At 48.3% G+C, this 17,029-nt stretch overlaps 1 protein-coding gene across 2 annotated transcripts; it reads left to right on the top strand.

Annotated features, from left to right (window-relative positions):
- Positions 1-5,648: 5,648 nt before the first annotated feature.
- Positions 5,649-17,014, top strand: SMARCD2 (SWI/SNF related, matrix associated, actin dependent regulator of chromatin, subfamily d, member 2). Of its 2 annotated transcripts, none has more exons than XM_044001126.1 (13): positions 5,649-6,190; positions 12,515-12,699; positions 12,914-12,956; positions 13,271-13,393; positions 13,656-13,823; positions 14,215-14,310; positions 14,478-14,579; positions 14,672-14,833; positions 15,073-15,170; positions 15,328-15,463; positions 15,604-15,726; positions 15,864-15,965; positions 16,092-17,014. In XM_044001126.1, exons 1-13 carry the CDS (start codon positions 5,975-5,977, stop codon positions 16,143-16,145), a joined length of 1,608 nt encoding a protein of 535 aa, XP_043857061.1. In that variant the 5' UTR covers positions 5,649-5,974; the 3' UTR covers positions 16,146-17,014. The 2 variants fall into 2 exon arrangements, with proteins under 2 accessions (XP_043857061.1, XP_043857062.1); XM_044001127.1 differs by lacking the exon at positions 5,649-6,190 and adding an exon at positions 6,549-6,563.
- The last annotated feature ends 15 nt before the right edge of the window (positions 17,015-17,029 follow it).

Genomic DNA, 17,029 nt, shown 5'->3' with positions numbered 1-17,029 from the left:
TTATTTGGCTGGTGGAAATGCAGAAAGATTCAGTGAATCCAAGATTCAAAACTGTTAAGAATTTCCCTTCTGAAGTATGTTTTGCATGACTTCACATGTATAATTAATATCACATTGCTTGCCTTCTCAATGGGTGGGGAGAAATTGGAGGGAGGGAGGGATGGAGAGAATTGGGAATGTTTCATCAGCTGAGTGTTCTGATAAACCCTATGCACATGCCAGTGCCCACACAGAGCTAACACCATAAAAGTGTTGTTAAATACCAACGGTTCTTGACTTTCTTTTTAAGTCATAGACCAGTCACAGTCTGGTGAAGCTCATGGGCCCCTTGTCAGAATAATGGGGTTTTTTTTGGTTGGTTGGTTGGTTGGTTTTTTGCAGGGCAATGAGGGTTAAGTGACTTGCTCAGGGTCACACAGCTAGTGTCAAGTGTCTGAGGCTGGATTTGAACTCAGGTCCTCTTGAATTCAAGGCCAGTGCTTTACCCACTGTACCACCTAGCTGCCCCCAGAATAATGTTTTTTAAATGCACAAATTAAAATACATAGAATCACATAGGAAACCAGTTATATTGAAATACAGATATCAAAACTTGTTAAAAACAAGCTCACAGACCCCTGGTTAAGAACCAACAATATATGACACTGACACATGGAATATAATTGAGTATTGCATGATGGGTTGAGTAGGCTATGACATATAACCAATGAGGAACTCCAAAGAAGAACACGAGTAAAGATATTAGTAAAAAATTATACAAGAAGAGAAAAGGAACTGGTTACACTGTGTAGTAGGGCAAGAGAAGACAGACAGGTGAACACCCAGAGTTCTCTACTGGTACCTTTCCATTGTCAAGAGAAAGCAAAGAAGGCCTGAGGAAGGGAAGGAAAGAGAAGGTAAATAAGCATTTATTAAGTGCCTACTATGTGCCAGGCACTGTGCTACGCAAATATCTCTTTTGAGCTTCACAAAAACCTTAGAGTTGGGGCAGCTAGGTGGCGCAGCGGATAAAGTACCAGCCCTGGAGTCAGGAGTACCTGAGTTCAAATCCAGCCTCAGACACTTAACACTTACTAGCTGTGTGACCCTGGGCAAGTCACTTAACCCCAATTGCCTCACTAAACAAACAAACAAACAAAAAAGAAGCTAAAAAAACCCCACAAAACAAAACAAAACCCTTAGGGTCTATACTGTTATTATTCCCATTTTGCAGCCTAGGAAACTGAAGCAGAGATAAGTGACTTGCCCTGGGTCACACAGTATCTAAGGCCTCTTTTGAACTCGGGTCTTCCTGATTCCAGGCCCAATACTCTATCCATTGTGCCACCTAAATATTGGGTGAATCCCCTGTGGGAAACATTTTTTTAATTAAAATTTTTATTCTGAACTGAACAAACATCAAACAAAGTGGGCATTTCCCACTTACATAGCAGAAAAGAGAGGATTATACATGTGGAACTTCTACAAAGGGATATTCACTTCAGAAGATATCATCCAAAACATAGTCCCTGGAATACCCCATAGGGAGGTAAAGTGGATTAGGTTCACAGTTTAGCTCATTTCCCATAAAGGACAGTCGAAGTTCCAAGTCCAAAACCCTTCTGGGGCTCTGAATCCCTGGCATCTCAGCTCTCAGGATTTCCATGTCAGGCTGCATCATCCCACCACAATCTTGGCTCCCAAGTCACAATGGCTAGAATTCAGGAGCCCAATGGGGATCATCTCTGACAGACACCTGAAACTGAGGACAAACAGTATAAAACAGAAACAGACACCCCCCCCCCCCCACCCCAGGCCCACTTCTCAGAGCTGGGTCATGAGCTTACTTTATGAAAAGGGAACTGCAGAAAAATGGTAAAAGAGACCCTGTTCAGCTCCTTGCACCATTTTAAAGAGCCAGGCAGCCAATCAAGGAGATTATTCCACCCACATGTTAAGGGGCCATCTAGTTCCATGTTTGTTAAAATCTGGCATGCTCAAAGGCCACATTCCAAGTTAAAACTGGTCAAATTCAGCTCAGGCTGTACCTGAAACTGCAACTCTCTCTTATATACTGTTCTCTCTCTCTTTTTAAAGTGTATAACTTCAATAAAGTACCAGCCCTGGATTCAGGAGGACCTGAGTTCAAATCCAGCTTCAAACACTTGACACTTAACTAGCTGTGTGACCCTGGGCAAGTCACTTAACCCTCATTGTTCCCCTGCCCCCCAAAAAAACCCATAAAACATAAAGTATATAACTCCCCCCCACCCCCCCCCCAAAAAAAGTGTATAACTTTACCTTGTACCTTTCAAAGCTATCTTACTTGTCTGGTCTTTCTAGCCTTCTCTCCATTTTTGTAAAAAAAAAAAAAAGTCTCAGTGGCACCCCCCCCCCTCCTTTTTTGGCCATTCTATCTTCTCTTGCCTTCCCTTCTTCCCCTCATGTCCTGGGGAAAATAAAGAAAAGAAAAACAAAGTTCTTGGGACAAATATACATCGTAAATAAAAAAATACATTTTGGGAAACATGTGAGGACAGCAAAATTCTCACAAGGTGGGATGGATGGGTTGCAATCTGCACTATTGAAGGAACATTTGAATCCATGAGGTCACAAATCATTCTGATAAATTCATTCAGAATTCAAAAAAGAGCTCAGAAACAGCAGTTTATGGAGGTGGGGATACTTTAAGTCATACTTCAAGAACAGAAATGGCATCTGACATAAGAAATTTAATCTATGGCCTTATTTTTTAAATTCTTAAACCGTAGGATGTTGGGGTAAAAGTTGCCATTTCCCTTTTTCTACAAGTGTAAAATGAGGAACAAACCGAAAAGTTAAATTATTTTTACTTGTATCTTGTGGTCACATTAACCCCTTTCTCAAGTAGAAATATGCATTTGGGGTAAAGAGTGAGGGTGAAGAAGGCCTTTGACATCTCAGAATGCACAAGACTGATCAGCAATTTATCAAGGGGAATCTAAGAAAAAGAAAAGAAAAAAAGGACTAAGATGAGTTGCCTCTTAGAAGGGAAACCATGAGTGTTCAGCCAAGCAGTTTGTGAAAAGTGCCAAAGAAATAGGACGAGGGTAATAGTGAGGAACAAGAATCACTCCAATGGGAGATCAGAAGAGCATCGATTTAGAGCTGCAAGCCATTTAGACTTTTAAAGTTATCTAGTGAAAAATTCTTTCCACCTTCAGATAGAGAACTGATGGACTGAGTGCAGATGGAAGCATAATTTTTTTCTATTTTTCTTGCTTCTCCTACTCCCCTGCCCCACATGGCTAACACAGAAATGTTTTATATGACTAAAAAAAATTATCTAGTCCAGCCCCTTATTATACAGATGAGGAAAACTGAGTTTTACAGAGGTTAAATGACTTGCCAAAGTCACACAGATAGTAAGTGACAGAGCTGGCATGTGCGCCAAGGATTAAGTAGCAAAATAGAGCAGATATGGAGAGACTGAACCAGAATCAATCAATAAGCATTCATTAGGTATCTATTGCAGCAGACATGTTCTAAGCACTGGGGATACAAGTAAGAAAGTCAGTCCCTGCTCTCTAAGAGTTTACATACAGTCTAATGGAGGAAGACCCCACAAAAGGAAGCTGCATTGTTTGTTGCTTTTTCTATTTGCATGGTTTTAGTCATCGTGTATTTTGTTTTCCAACCTCTGCTTACTTCACTTTGCATCAATTCATGGAAGTCTTCCCATGATTCTATGTATTCATCAGAGTTATAGGTTTCCTACAGCACAGTAGGATTGCATTATGTTCATGCACTACAATTTGTTAAGCCATTCCCCAATCAAAACTTTGTTTCCAGTTCTTTGCTACCCCATGAAAATCAAGCTACTTTAAATGCTATAACAGGAGATTGATGAGATGCTCCCTCCATCAGCACCCTTTGCAATGCATGTCAGAAGATGAAGGAATGAATGAAGGAATCCTGCAGTGAAGCAATTCATGCTACAAATAATACTCTTTGCCAAGCAAGGTCAGAGTCGGGATTAGAACAAAACAATATAATAACTGGTGAGTTCCTCCTGGAATCTCTATTTTGTGGAATGGCCCTGACCAGAAAGTCGCCTCTGGATTTTGCCACCATGTTTCAGCTGCCCTCTCCCTCCACCTCTTCTCCCAGTGGCCCCCTTATCCCATTAGTTCCTTCTTGAACCTCCATTTGGAAGAAAGGCTCAAATCAACCAACTTTTATTCTCTGACTTTCTCCAACCCCACTCCAGGCCCCTGCACACTCCCAATCCCTTCAACTCCTTTTTATCTGTTACTTTTCCCTATTAGAAAAATAAAAACAGCGCAGCTAGGAGACTTAGTGATAGAGTGTTGGACCTGGAGTCATGGAGACCTAAATTCAAATCCAACCTCAGACACATACTAGCTGTGTGACCCTGGGCAAATCAAATCACTTCACCAGTTTGCCTCATTTGTAAAATGGGGATGATATTAATAGCACTTACCTCCCAAGGTGTTCATTCTTTTTTTTCCTTTTTCTGGTTGTGGGGCAATGAGGATTAAGTGACTTGCCCAGGGTCACACAGCTAGTGTCAAGTGTCTGAGGCTAGATTTGAACTCAGTTCCTCCTGAATCTGGGACCAGTGCTTTATCCACTGTGCCACTTAGCTGCCCGGCAAGGTGTTTGGAAGGATCAAATGAACTAGTGTAGTACAACGCCCGACACATGGCAAGTACTAAATGTTATTTATTTAGTTATTTATTTATTTTTTGGTGAGGCAATTAGGGTTGTGACTTGCCTAGGGTCACACAGTTAGTGTCAAGTATCTGAGGCCGGTTTTGAATTCAGGTCCTCCATCCACTGTGCCACCAAGCTGCCCCCAGCTACTATTATTAATTAGAGTGTAAGTTCATTGAGGGCAGGAACCATACTTTTGCTTGTATTTGTGTCCCCAGGGCTTAGCACAATGTGTGGCACACAATAAGGGCTTCATAAATGCCCACTGACAACCCGTGGACTATTAAATGTTTAATCTAATGTGAATAACCAATCAGTCAATCATGCAGAGCTAGGCAAGGAATCAGTTTCTTCCAAGTGGGCGCACATTCCCATGCCCAGCCACGCGGAAGTGGGTGAATGGGGGCGGGATCGCGGGGCGCCCAGGTCCCCCCACCCACCTCTGCAGCCCTGCAAAGACTGGAGGGGCTGGTTTTGCTTGCATCTCTGTCCCTTTGCTTGCTTTCTCTTCCTTTGGGAATGAATAGGGAACCTGCCCTCGGGCACTCAACTGAGCCACTGCGGGAATCCCCCACGGGCCTTGAGTCTTAAACTCAACACAGTGAAATTTACTAGGGGTTAGTTAGAAGCGTGTGAGAGTGCCAGACAGCTTCGGGCCGACCGGGGTTCCCGTCCAACCCACGAATCCCTAACCTCCTCCCCGTCTTGCTCTCCTTTCCTGCAGGGGGCGGGAACAGAGCAGGAAGGCGGAAGAGGCCGCTGGCGGGCGAGGTGGTTGGAAGGAAGGAGGCGGGGTTCTGGCGAAAAGAGGGAGAGGAGCCGGCAGTTAGAGGCGGTTCTCGCGAGGGGCGGGATTTGAGGGAGATGGCCCTGGGATTGGGTGAGGCAGGAGATATAGGCGGGGCCTAGCCTGGGGCTGGGCGGAGTCAGTAGTTTGTTGCTGTCAGCGGGAAGTAGGGCCGCCCCTCTAACTCCCCACAGAGGGCTGAACTTACAGCGAGCGGGCGCGGTACTGAGCCCAGATCTGGATTTCCCCTCCCTGCCCCCACGCCCCTCAGCCCAGGAGCGGAGCTAGGACCTACCCGATCCATACCGGATCAGTGCAGATTTTGGAACCCGGATCAGGAAATCTCGGGTCCCAGACCGGGAAGTCCCGGAACCTGGATCAGTAAAGACCGGAGCTTGGACCCGGAAGTCCCGGAGCTCGGATCCCGGAGCGGGTTCCCTGGGCGCCGAGCCCGGAACCTGGATCGCGGCTGAGGCCAGACGGGACGGAACGATGTCGGGCCGCGGCGCGGGCGGGTTCCCGCTGCCCCCTCTGAGCCCCGGCGGGGGGGCGGTGGCGGCGGCCCTGGGGGCCCCCCCGCCCCCCGCGGGGCCCGGGATGCTGCCCGGAGCGGCGTTGAGGGGCCCAGGGCCTGCTGGTGGCGCTGGGGGGCCCGGGGCCGCCGCCTTCCGCCCCATGGGGCCCGCGGGGCCCGCGGCGCAGTATCAGGTGCGGGGTCGGGGGCCGGGAGGCAGGGGCGGGGAACGGCATGGAGTTAGCCGGGGCTCGGGTGCAGGGGCCTGGCCGAACACCCGCCGGCAGAGGAAGCGGGGCTCTCGGTGCCAAGTTCAAGGGTCACCCTCCAGCCCGGGGTCAAGGCCAACTACAGTTAGGGTTGTGGGGCGGACCTAGAACACAGAACACTAAGTCCGGGACTTCCCCAGGCCCGTGGCTTCCCAAGATAAGGGCACCATCATAGGAGCGTAGACTTTGGAAGGGAACTCGGAGGTCACCCAGGCCTACATTCCCCTTATCCCCCATTTTACAGATGAGGAAACTGAGGCCTGAGAGGTTAAGTCACTTGGCCGAGGTCACATAGATAGTAAGTGTCGACTTTGAACCCAAGCCCTCTGATTGAAGAGCAGGTGGGGATGGGGGTCGGGGGAGAGTTGGGGTATATGTGCGCTAAGGCCAGACCTGGGACATCCAGCTTGGGAACATGAGAGTAAATGCCACACTGGCTGTTGAAGGAAGAGGGGTAATAAATGGGTATGTGAGGAGGTGGAAATGGAAATGGGAGGCAGTGGGGATGTTGGTGCAAATCAGGGCTACAAGTGTGAGGTGCTCAGGAACAGAAGGAGGCACCTCAGGAGTTCAGGGATTGTTGGCAGAAAGGGTCTAAGGCTTTCCACGGGAAGAGAGGAATCCTGGGTTTCCAGAGGGAAATGAACAAACTATAGGAGATTAGGATTACTTAGGGGTAGGGTGCTTATGAAGGTAGTGCTATTGCAGGACTGGATTTCCTAGGAAGTCTTTGCTTCAGGCCTTTTCCGTTTCATAGAGTCATGAGCTGGTAGTATTTTATCTTGTGGCCTGTTAGTTTTATGTAACTTTTAAGTGGCAGGTTTTTTTGGAGGGAGAAATGGCTACCCCACTGCTAGGAAGCTTAGAATTAAGTTGAATAGAGCTTTTCCTTGTGCACTAAGAACCGAGGAGGTCCATTTGGTTTCCTCCATCGGGTTTTCAAGAAATGGGATATAATTGAGTTAATTAAGCCAGGTAGGTAACCTGGTTAAGTCCTCGAGGGAAAAGAGGCCCAGCCCACGACAGCCCAGCTCCAGCCCAGGCAAAGGCAGACATTCTTCTCAGCGCTTTGCTTCATTGTGTCTGGGAGCTAATTGGAGCCAGAGGGTTCAGAGAGATTCCACTGAGTCCAGGTCTGGGCCTACAGGAGTCCAGGAAAAGGAGGGAGTTCTGAAGGATAGGAGTTAGCCATGTAACTCTTTCTGCCCCACTCTCTACTATCCCAGATGTCTTAGAGTTTATTCATAAAGCTAACTAGATGGACATTCCTGGAGGTCAAAGGTTAGTTAGCCCTGCCTCTAGAAGGCAATATCACACAGGGATTGTTTTAGGGTCTAGTTAGTTGGGACCTCACACTCGGTTAGCCCAGTTCCCCAATCTCTCTGTTTTAGATTGTTTGTGAATACTTATGAGTTGCATCCCCTCCTACCCTCATTCCCTACACACCTGTTTCATTTCTGTCCACTTTTGGCTGGACTGAAGACTAAGCTACCTACCTTAGTGTTAGATTTTCTTTGCTGATCCACGCAAAGTCTTTGGTTGCTGGGTTTAAGTCTCCAGGCAGAAGGAAAGCAGCTTACAGAGGGTAGGGGATGCACACCTGTGCATTCTGCCAGGGCTTTCAGATGATAACTGTTGATAGCATTTTCCCTCTTACCTTTTCCAGCTGATTGGATATGACTAGCCATATTGACCCTGGTCCCAAAGCCCAGTGGTTCATCTCTCCTCCCCCAAGTTCCTTGAGGACTCTTAGAGCCAAGATGGTACCAGGGAGGTCCCAAAACAAATCACTTCCCTGGGCCTGTCAACTTTGACATGAATTGCCAATACCTAGGCAACTTCAAGCCTAGAACTGACTCACAGTTTTAACAAAAACCCTTCCAGCTTTGAGATGATTGAATGGGATTGAATTATATTCCCTCTCAACTTTATCTCCTCCCCTCCCCCCCCCTCCCATTCTCTCACAGGAGCCCTAGGTAGAATTTATTCCAACATGGAATTCATGGGAATAGCCTTGAACATGGCAAATTTAAAATCGGCCAGGCTATTTAAATCATGAGACTTTAGGGAATCAGTGCTTCCTTGCTCTGGTAGGGAAGGGCAGATCTGAATCTAGGGGAATTTGGCGGGGATGGGTGGGAAGATCTTTCTGGGCTCTGGCCAACTGGCTGAGCTGAGGAGCCAGTGGGCCCTCTTTGTGCTCTCTCCTAGACCAGCTAGTAGAATGTCTACAAGTAGAGGACTTCGTGATGGGGTATCAGTACTACTAGGAATGTAGGATGAGCTGGGGAACAAGGACTCTAAGAGGCTGTAGGGAAAAATGAGGAAGAGAGTAGGGGGTAGTAGGGGCTTGCTGAAGAAAGAGGAACAACTCAGCAGCTGTTGATATTTGGACAGCTCAGCAGTAGTGTCCTAAAAACAGTGACATGCTTTGTTTCCTTGAAACCTTTATAGGTATGTAGGAATAGTCTGTTCCCCTTTCTGCTGAGACCCTTCTAGTCAAAATGCGGTGTGTTTTGGCTCTTGCAAAGTTGCTGTTTGGAGCACCGTTGTAGGGGTGCACTGTCACTGGGCTTCATTCTCTACCCCTGACCAGCCAATCTTGTCTCAGTGATAAGGGCCAAAGCAGTTCTTGATTCTGGCTCATATTTAGTTCAAGGAAGATGATACACCTCTCGTAGTTCAGAGAGTCAGGAGATGGGGTGGGAGTTAAATATAGGGAAGAGTGTCCCCAGAACTGCCCCAGATAGACCAGGGAAAACTAGGTTGATTCCCTAGTTTTCTTTCTTTCTTTCTTTCTTTCTTTCTTTCTTTCTTTCTTTCTTTCTTTCTTTCTTTCTTTCTTTCTTTCTTTCTTTCTTTCTTTCTTTCGTGAGGCAGTTGGGGTTAAGTGACTTGCCCAGGGTCACACAGCTAGTTAAGTGTCTGAGGCCGAATTTGAATTCAGGTTCTCCTGACTCCAGGGCCAGTGCTCTATCCACTGCGCCACCTAGTTGCCCAGCTAGCTTTCTTAAACCAAGACATAATCCAGGAAGAATTTGGGGGAGGGATTGAGGCAAGCTGGGACAAAATACTGTAGGGTGATCTCTTCCATGAAGGTATGTGCTTATAACCCATCTGCCATATGGGAAAGGCCTTAGCCTATGGGGGCCTTGAGACGAGGTCTGGAGCAGGTGTTTGGCCTAGAACCTACACCCAGACCTAATTTTTGCCTTCTCAGCTAGGCATTTCCTATGTTAAGAGCACCTACCAAGAATGGTAGTTGGTGTAGTTGGTGCTTCAAGGACTCTGAGCACTTTTCTCTCCCATGAGTGCCAAACACTGGGTTAGCAGGACTCAGATATATAGACCTTGGGGAGGAGAGTTGAGGTGACAATGGTTTGACCAGGTAATTGGAAACAATTGGGGTCAAGCCATCAACAAGCATCTATGTCCCAGGTACTGTACTAGTGCTGGGGAAACAAGGACAAGAATGAGATAGGCCCTGTCCTCAAAGAACTTAGATTCCACAGAGAGAAACATCATGTATGTGCATATACAAAAGAAATACAAGATCATTGGGGGAGGGGTGGTAACTAGCATCTGGGGAATTAGGAGGGGCCAGAGCACTGAAGGAGGCTACAGATTTTACGAGTCAGAGGTGAGGAGGAGATACAGAGGCACAGACATAGGGGATAGAAGGTTTTTCATAAGTCAGGAACAGTAAGAAGGCCACATGTGGTGAAGGACTTCAAATGCCAGACAGAAAGGTTTATATTCTGGAAGTAATGGTGAGCCACGGAACTTTATTGAGCAATGGAGACATGCAGAACTGTGCTTTGGGATTATAACTTGGGCAGCTATATGAAGAAGGGATTGGATTGGGCAGACCTGAGGCAGGGAGTCAGTTAGGAGTTTATTGCATTCGTCTAGTCTAGGGACAACAAAGTCGGTAAACTAAAGTTGTGGCCATATGCGTGGAAGGAAGGCCATGAATGTGAGGGATGTGGAGACAAAAACAAGACTTGGGAAATGATTAGCTATGTGGGATGAGGGAAGAGTTGAGGGTGATGTTGAGGTTGCAAAGCTAAGTGATCAGAATGATGCTGGTGCCCTTGACAGAAGTTTGATAGGGTAGTGTGGAAGAAAGGTAGATTTTTGATATTGTGTGTGAGTGTGAGGCAATTGGGGTTAAGTGACTTGCCCAGGGTCACACAGCTAGTAAGTGTTAAGTGTCTGAGGCCGGATTTAAACTCAGGTCCTCTTGACTCTAGGGCCAGTGCTTCATCCACTGTGCCACCTAGCTGCCTGTAGAAAGGTAGATTTTTAAGGGGAAAATAATGAATTCTGTGTTGGGACATGTTGAATTTGAGATGCCTCTAAGATAATAAGTTGGAAACATCTACTAGGTATTTGCTGATGCAGGACTGGAGCATAGGAGAGAGAAAGTAAGGCTTTGTTTAGATCTAGGAGTCATCTGCATAGAGATAATAATTGAACCCTTGGGACTTGAATGGGATAACCAAGGGAGGAAAATATAAGAAAGAGAAGAGGGCCTAGGACAGAGCCTTGGTAACAGAACAAGATCTATTTCCTGCAAAGGAGACTTTTGAGAAGGAGCAGTCAGATAGGCGGGAAGCCAGCCAAGAGAGAGCATGTCATGAAGACTGGGTAGAGAGAGTATATAGGAGTGTCACTGTCAAATGCTTTTGAGATGTCAAAAAGGATAAGGATTGGGGAAGCTAGGTGGCGCAGTGGATAGAGCACCGGCCCTGGAGTCAGGAGTACCTGAGTTCAAATCCGGCCTCAGACACTTAACACTTACTAGCTGTGTGACCCTGGGCAAGTCACTTAACCCCAATTGCCTCACTTAAAAAAAAAAGGATAAGGATTAAGAAGAATCTGTGGGGTGTGGCAATTAAGAGATCCTCCGTAGGGGCCAGCTAGGTGGTGCAGTGGATAAAGCACCCACCCTGGATTCAGGAGGACCTGAGTTAAAATCCAGCCTCAGACACTTGACACTTACTAGTTGTGTGACCCTGGGCAAGTCACTTAACCCTCATTGCCCTACCCCCCCCCCCAAAAAAAAATAAATAAAAACTAAAAGAGATCATCTGTAACTTTAGTGAAGTGGATAAGATTGGAAGTCAAATTGAGAGGAGAGGAAGTAGAGGCAATAAATGTTTTTTCTAGGAATTTGGTTGTAAAAGGGAAGGAAGATAGAGGACAACAGCTGGAGGGATTGCCAGGTCAAGTGAGGGTTTTTTAAGATTGTAGAGACCTGGCCATGTTTATAGGCACTAGGGAATGGGCCACTAGATAGAGAAACTAAAGGTAAGTGCATGAGATGATTGTGGGAACAATAAATATACTAGAGGAAGGGATAGGGTCAAGGACAGAAGCAGAGGCATCTTCTGTCTCACAGGTTACTTAGGTACCTATGTTTTGAGGGAAAGGCCCAATTTGGGTTAGGTATTTGGGGTATTTAAAAGGCCCAGTGCCCCTGCTTTGCTTCCTAGATCTCTTTGCACTGAGCGGGTGGTGTGTGGGAACCCTTCTTAGCCCTTCCATAGACAGCCCCAATTGTGAGTCTTCCCTCTCACTGCTTGGTGGTGTTGGTGGCACAGGTGGATTGTCTTCTGAATCATAGTAGGACTGGGAGGGGGTGGGGGTAGGTAGGAGGGGCTGCTTGTGGCTTTGACCCACCATCTGTCTCTGAGCCGTCTTCCTTAGTACAGCCACATTATCAGTATTAGCCTGGCTTCTGCCTAACATAACAGGTGGCGGTTTGTACGGCCCAACCAGAATGCTTTCCCTTGCTTGTGCTGTAAGCTGGGGCAAAAGGGAGGGGCTCAGCGGTACCAGGTGAAGGGCCCTTGACAGGTCCCTCTGAGCCTTCAGGAAAGGTAGCACAGCATGCTGGGAGATAGAACCTAAAGAGGTTGGGTGCCTCCCACCAGTTCACTCTAGAGGAAAGATTTTCCCCTTGTTCTTTGTGCTGCTAAGGCTGCTCCCATCCTATTCGCTGGCACAACTGCCTGGGCGGTTGGTGGGGGTGGGGCAGGTGTGGCTTGTATTTTTGCATCCAGACGCCTGCTCCCCTTTGTCTTCCACTGAGTCATCTCACGGTGGACTAGTTAGAGCTCTATGTAGCCCAGGGTGGGAAATGTGCCGTTAGTGACCAAGAGGACCAGGATGGAGGGGGTGGGTGGAAGGCCTTGGCGAGCATACCCAGTAGCCTATGTCTCAACTGTTCCACTTTCCCTACAGCGTCCTGGCATGTCTCCAGGAAGCAGGATGCCCATGGGTGGCCTCCAGGTGGGACCCCCGGCTGGCACTCCCTTTGGCGCAGCTTCTCCACTTCGACCTGGGATGCCACCTACCATGATGGACCCCTTCCGGAAACGTCTACTTGTGCCGCAGCCCCAGCCTCCAATGCCCACCCAGCGCCGAGGGTAAGTCCTGTGTATTCCCTGCCCTCCCTACCACTACCCTTCCTGACAGAAAGGTTTCTTCCTGGCCTGAGAGCAAAATGATGGAGGCTTGTCTTCTGACAGGCCTCTCCTAGAAGGTTGAGAATCTAGGACCTGGGGTAAAGAGGTGATGGGGAGAGATGGTCTGTGGTCTCATCAAGCCCCCGGGTGAATGTCTGATCTCTCTCCTTCCCAGGCTGAAGAGAAGAAAGATGGCAGATAAGGTTCTACCTCAGCGAGTAAGTAGTAGGCTTGGGAGGAAAGCCCTGTGGGTAACTGGCAGGGACAGGGAATTCTCTTACACTGTACGTGGTGCAGTGGAAAGAGAATGAAACTTGGAGTCACGGGACCTGAGTCTTACCACCTGTGTGATTGTGGACAAGTCACTTAACCTTTCTTGGTCAGGGTTTCCTTATCTGTAAAATGAAGGGGGTAGACTAGATGACCTCTAAGGTCCCTTATAGTCCCAGATCTTTGATCCATAAATGCATATTCAGCTGATACAGGGTTGGGGAGGTAACTAAGTGTCGGATGTTTGATGTTTATCTACAAGATCCGGGAGCTAGTCCCAGAGTCTCAGGCATATATGGACCTCTTGGCCTTCGAGCGGAAACTGGACCAAACAATTGCCCGTAAACGAATGGAGATCCAGGAGGCCATCAAGAAACCGTTGACGGTGTGTATATTCCCTGTTCCCTTCCTCCCCAAATGCTCTTGCCTTTCCTCTAGCATCAGTGATCCTGAGCAGACACTGGGGTGGCATTGGGGCAGGATTCTGGGGGTTTTCCCAGCTTAAGAGGTGTGGTTGTTCTCTTGGATTCCATCTAGAATTGGGATCTGGGTCTGCTCTAAGACAGTCCTTTTGAGATGGGTGGGTGGTAGTCTTTTAACATGAACCAAGCCTCACCCCAAGAGATGCCCTGTCTCTTTCTATGTAGCAAAAACGAAAGCTTCGAATCTACATTTCTAACACGTTCAGTCCCAGCAAGGCTGAAGGTGAAGGGGCAGGAGCTTCAGGGGCTGCAGTAGGAGCCCCGGGGTCCGTTCCAGCAGGGGATAAAGTGGCTTCCTGGGAACTTCGAGTGGAGGGGAAACTACTGGATGATGTGAGTTGAAAATGAAAGGGGTTGGGGCAGCTAGGTGGCACAGTAGATAGAGCACTGGCCCTGGATTCAGGAGGACCTGAGTTCAAATCCGACCTCAGACACTTAATGCTTACTAGCTGTGTGACCCCGGGCAAGTCACTTAACCCCAAAAAGAAAAAAAAAAAGAAAATGAAAGGGGTTTGTGGGGAGAACACAGAAGGGAGATAAGAGATGTTACTATTGGGAACTCCTCCAGTCCTACCCCACCATTCCCCAGAGTCCTGTTGTCTTATGAAAGGCCCAACTCCTGCTCAGTACCAGGACTGGAATAGGCCTCCCTTTTGTGTTGGGGGTAGGATGGGGAGAGGGAGGGGGTTAGGTAGCTAATGAGCCTCTCCTTCCCCTTTCTTAGCCCAGCAAACAGAAGAGGAAGTTTTCTTCATTTTTTAAGAGTCTGGTCATTGAGCTGGATAAGGAGCTTTATGGACCTGATAACCATCTGGTGGAGGTGAGACCAGCCTAAGCCAAGGGGAGAGTAAGGTGATACAATGAACTTTGGGCCACAGCCTTGGGAACCACCCTTTGATGTGTTTGGGGGACACAGAATTGGCTCTAGTCCCACATGTGGGGAAAACGTGTGTGCTGTTCCATACAACGGACCCTTCTCCCCACCAGTGGCACCGTTTGCCTACAACCCAAGAGACAGATGGCTTCCAAGTGAAACGCCCCGGGGACCTTAATGTCAAGTGTACCCTCCTGCTTATGCTGGACCATCAGGTGATTTCAGAGAGCTGCTCTGTGGTGAATACATAGTTGCCTGTGCGGCAGCTGGGCTTCTGCTCTGACTTTGCACCCTGCTCTCTCCACAGCCGCCCCAATACAAACTGGACCCTCGGTTGGCCCGGCTCCTCGGTGTGCACACCCAGACCCGGGCTGCCATCATGCAGGCACTGTGGCTGTACATTAAACACAACCAGCTGCAAGATGGGCACGAGCATGAATACATCAACTGTAACCGCTACTTTCGTCAGGTTAGCACTCCACTACCTTCCTGCTGTGCCCTCCCTCATGCTCTCTGCTCACTTCTTCCATGCTAGCCTCTGAGTCCTTTTTGAAATAGCTTCTGCTTCACATTACTCGGGGGGGGGGGGGGGGCCCTGCTGGTCCTGTAGCCCCTGGGATGCCCTGTGTACACTTCCTAGTCTTTAGCCAGCTACCCCTCAGCCCTGCTTACAGCCTAGCCCTGTCTTACCCTTTGCTTCCTCCCTAGATCTTTAGCTGTGGGCGTCTTCGTTTCTCTGAGATCCCCATGAAACTGGCGGGGCTGCTGCAGCATCCGGACCCTATCGTCATCAATCATGTAATCAGGTAAGCAAGTGTTTGGAGGCTTAGAAGGACCACCCTTATTTTGGTTCTTTAGGAAAATAGTGAACCCTTTTGCATTTGCTGTACAGAAATTAAATGGTCCCCCAGGATCTGTGGTGTGTATTTCATCCCCATCCTTTCCCCTTCTGGTCTGGCCTAGTGTGGACCCCAATGACCAGAAGAAGACAGCTTGTTACGATATTGATGTTGAGGTAGATGATCCACTCAAGGCACAGATGAGCAACTTTCTAGCTTCCACAACCAACCAACAGGAGATTGCATCCCTGGATATTAAGGTAGGCTTTTGCCCTCTTGGGGTAAGCTCTGATAGTTCCTCCTTATCCCCAAGCCCTAGACCCTTGGGATGGGGTTTCTGTTCTTATGCTTTGAGCAGAACCCCAGGGAGAATGGGTCTGCCTGACACAACTCTCCTCAGATCCATGAAACCATTGAGTCCATCAACCAGCTGAAGACTCAGAGGGATTTCATGCTCAGTTTCAGCACTGACCCACAGGACTTCATTCAGGAATGGTTGCGTTCTCAGCGACGAGATCTCAAGGTATGAGAGGATGGGTTAGGGAGGGAGGGTTTGACTTGGGAGCTAAGACCCGGCAGGGATACCAAACCATCCTTCCTCCCTTATTCCTTTGATGGATTGTTAGAGGTGCTTTCATGCGTTCTGCTCTCTTCTAATAGATCATCACAGATGTGATAGGTAACCCGGAGGAAGAAAGGCGAGCTGCTTTCTACCATCAGCCCTGGGCCCAGGAAGCTGTAGGCAGGCACATTTTTGCCAAGGTGAGGCCTAGTTAAGATTTCCTGGTCCCAATAGCTCCAGATGAAAAAGGCCTGTCTTCTTTTTCCTTCCTTTTATGAATTTGCAGGTCTCCAGCTCACCTGTCCTTTCTGTTTCCCATCCCTCAGGTGCAGCAGCGCAGGCAGGAACTGGAACAGGTGCTGGGAATCCGCCTGACCTAGCAGCTCAGGGAGCCTTCTTTATTCCTGCAGCCACTCCCTCCTCCTCCGACTGGAATGGTGCCACCGTCTGTGCCCCAGCTGGGGTTAGAGGGAGGTGGGATAGGATGGGATGGACAAGCCTCTGCCACCCCATCTCCCCGGCTTTAGTTGCATAAATGTAGTCATAGGATTCATAGTCGCTTGGGCCCCACAGCCTTATTATTCACTTTTGCGTTGGCTTTAATTGGGTTCAGCAGATGCCTCCTCTGTCCTTGTGGGCAGACCTGAACAGGACCTCTGGGGGCTGTGGCAGCCCTAGGGGGTTGGGCTTTGACATTGTAATTGCAAAATTTCAGAACCAAATGCCCCTGGGTTTTTATGTTTACAGGTGTTGACCTCATGGAGGTCAGAGCTGGCTCCAGGGAGCCAGCAGGGGTAAGAGGGCACATCCCAGGCTCTCCCTGGCCTTTCTATACCAAAGTTCTTTGCCATTCCCACAAGCCCAGTGTCACTGCTGGTCTCTTCCTTTCCTTCAGGTATTTGCACTATTTGGGGAACAGGTTTTCTAAGTGGGAAACATCTTTTTGTACAGGGATGGGTTGGGGGTTTTCCTAGGAGCTCTACTTGGTGCCCCCCCCCTCATTTTCTTAATCTATGCAAGCGGCTCAAGGGCTCCAGCCGCCATCATCTCCTTGGGTGTCGGGCAGTGGGATAAAGTGAAGTCTCCTGTAGGAAGACTTAACTTCTGTGGCCTCAGAAAGGCTAGAGGGAAACGGGTAAGGGAAGTGTGGATGTCTGCACGGTGGCGGGTTGGGGGAAGGGGAGTGGACAGGGCAGCAAGTACCATTTTGGGTTAGTTTGGAAATTTCCAAATAAATACTTTTTGTTTATTGGTGCCTTCTGAG

This window comes from Dromiciops gliroides, chromosome 4, assembly GCF_019393635.1.
Source record: "Dromiciops gliroides isolate mDroGli1 chromosome 4, mDroGli1.pri, whole genome shotgun sequence".
NCBI classification, from domain to species: domain Eukaryota; kingdom Metazoa; phylum Chordata; class Mammalia; order Microbiotheria; family Microbiotheriidae; genus Dromiciops; species Dromiciops gliroides.
This window is presented reverse-complemented; position numbering and strand designations above follow the sequence as displayed.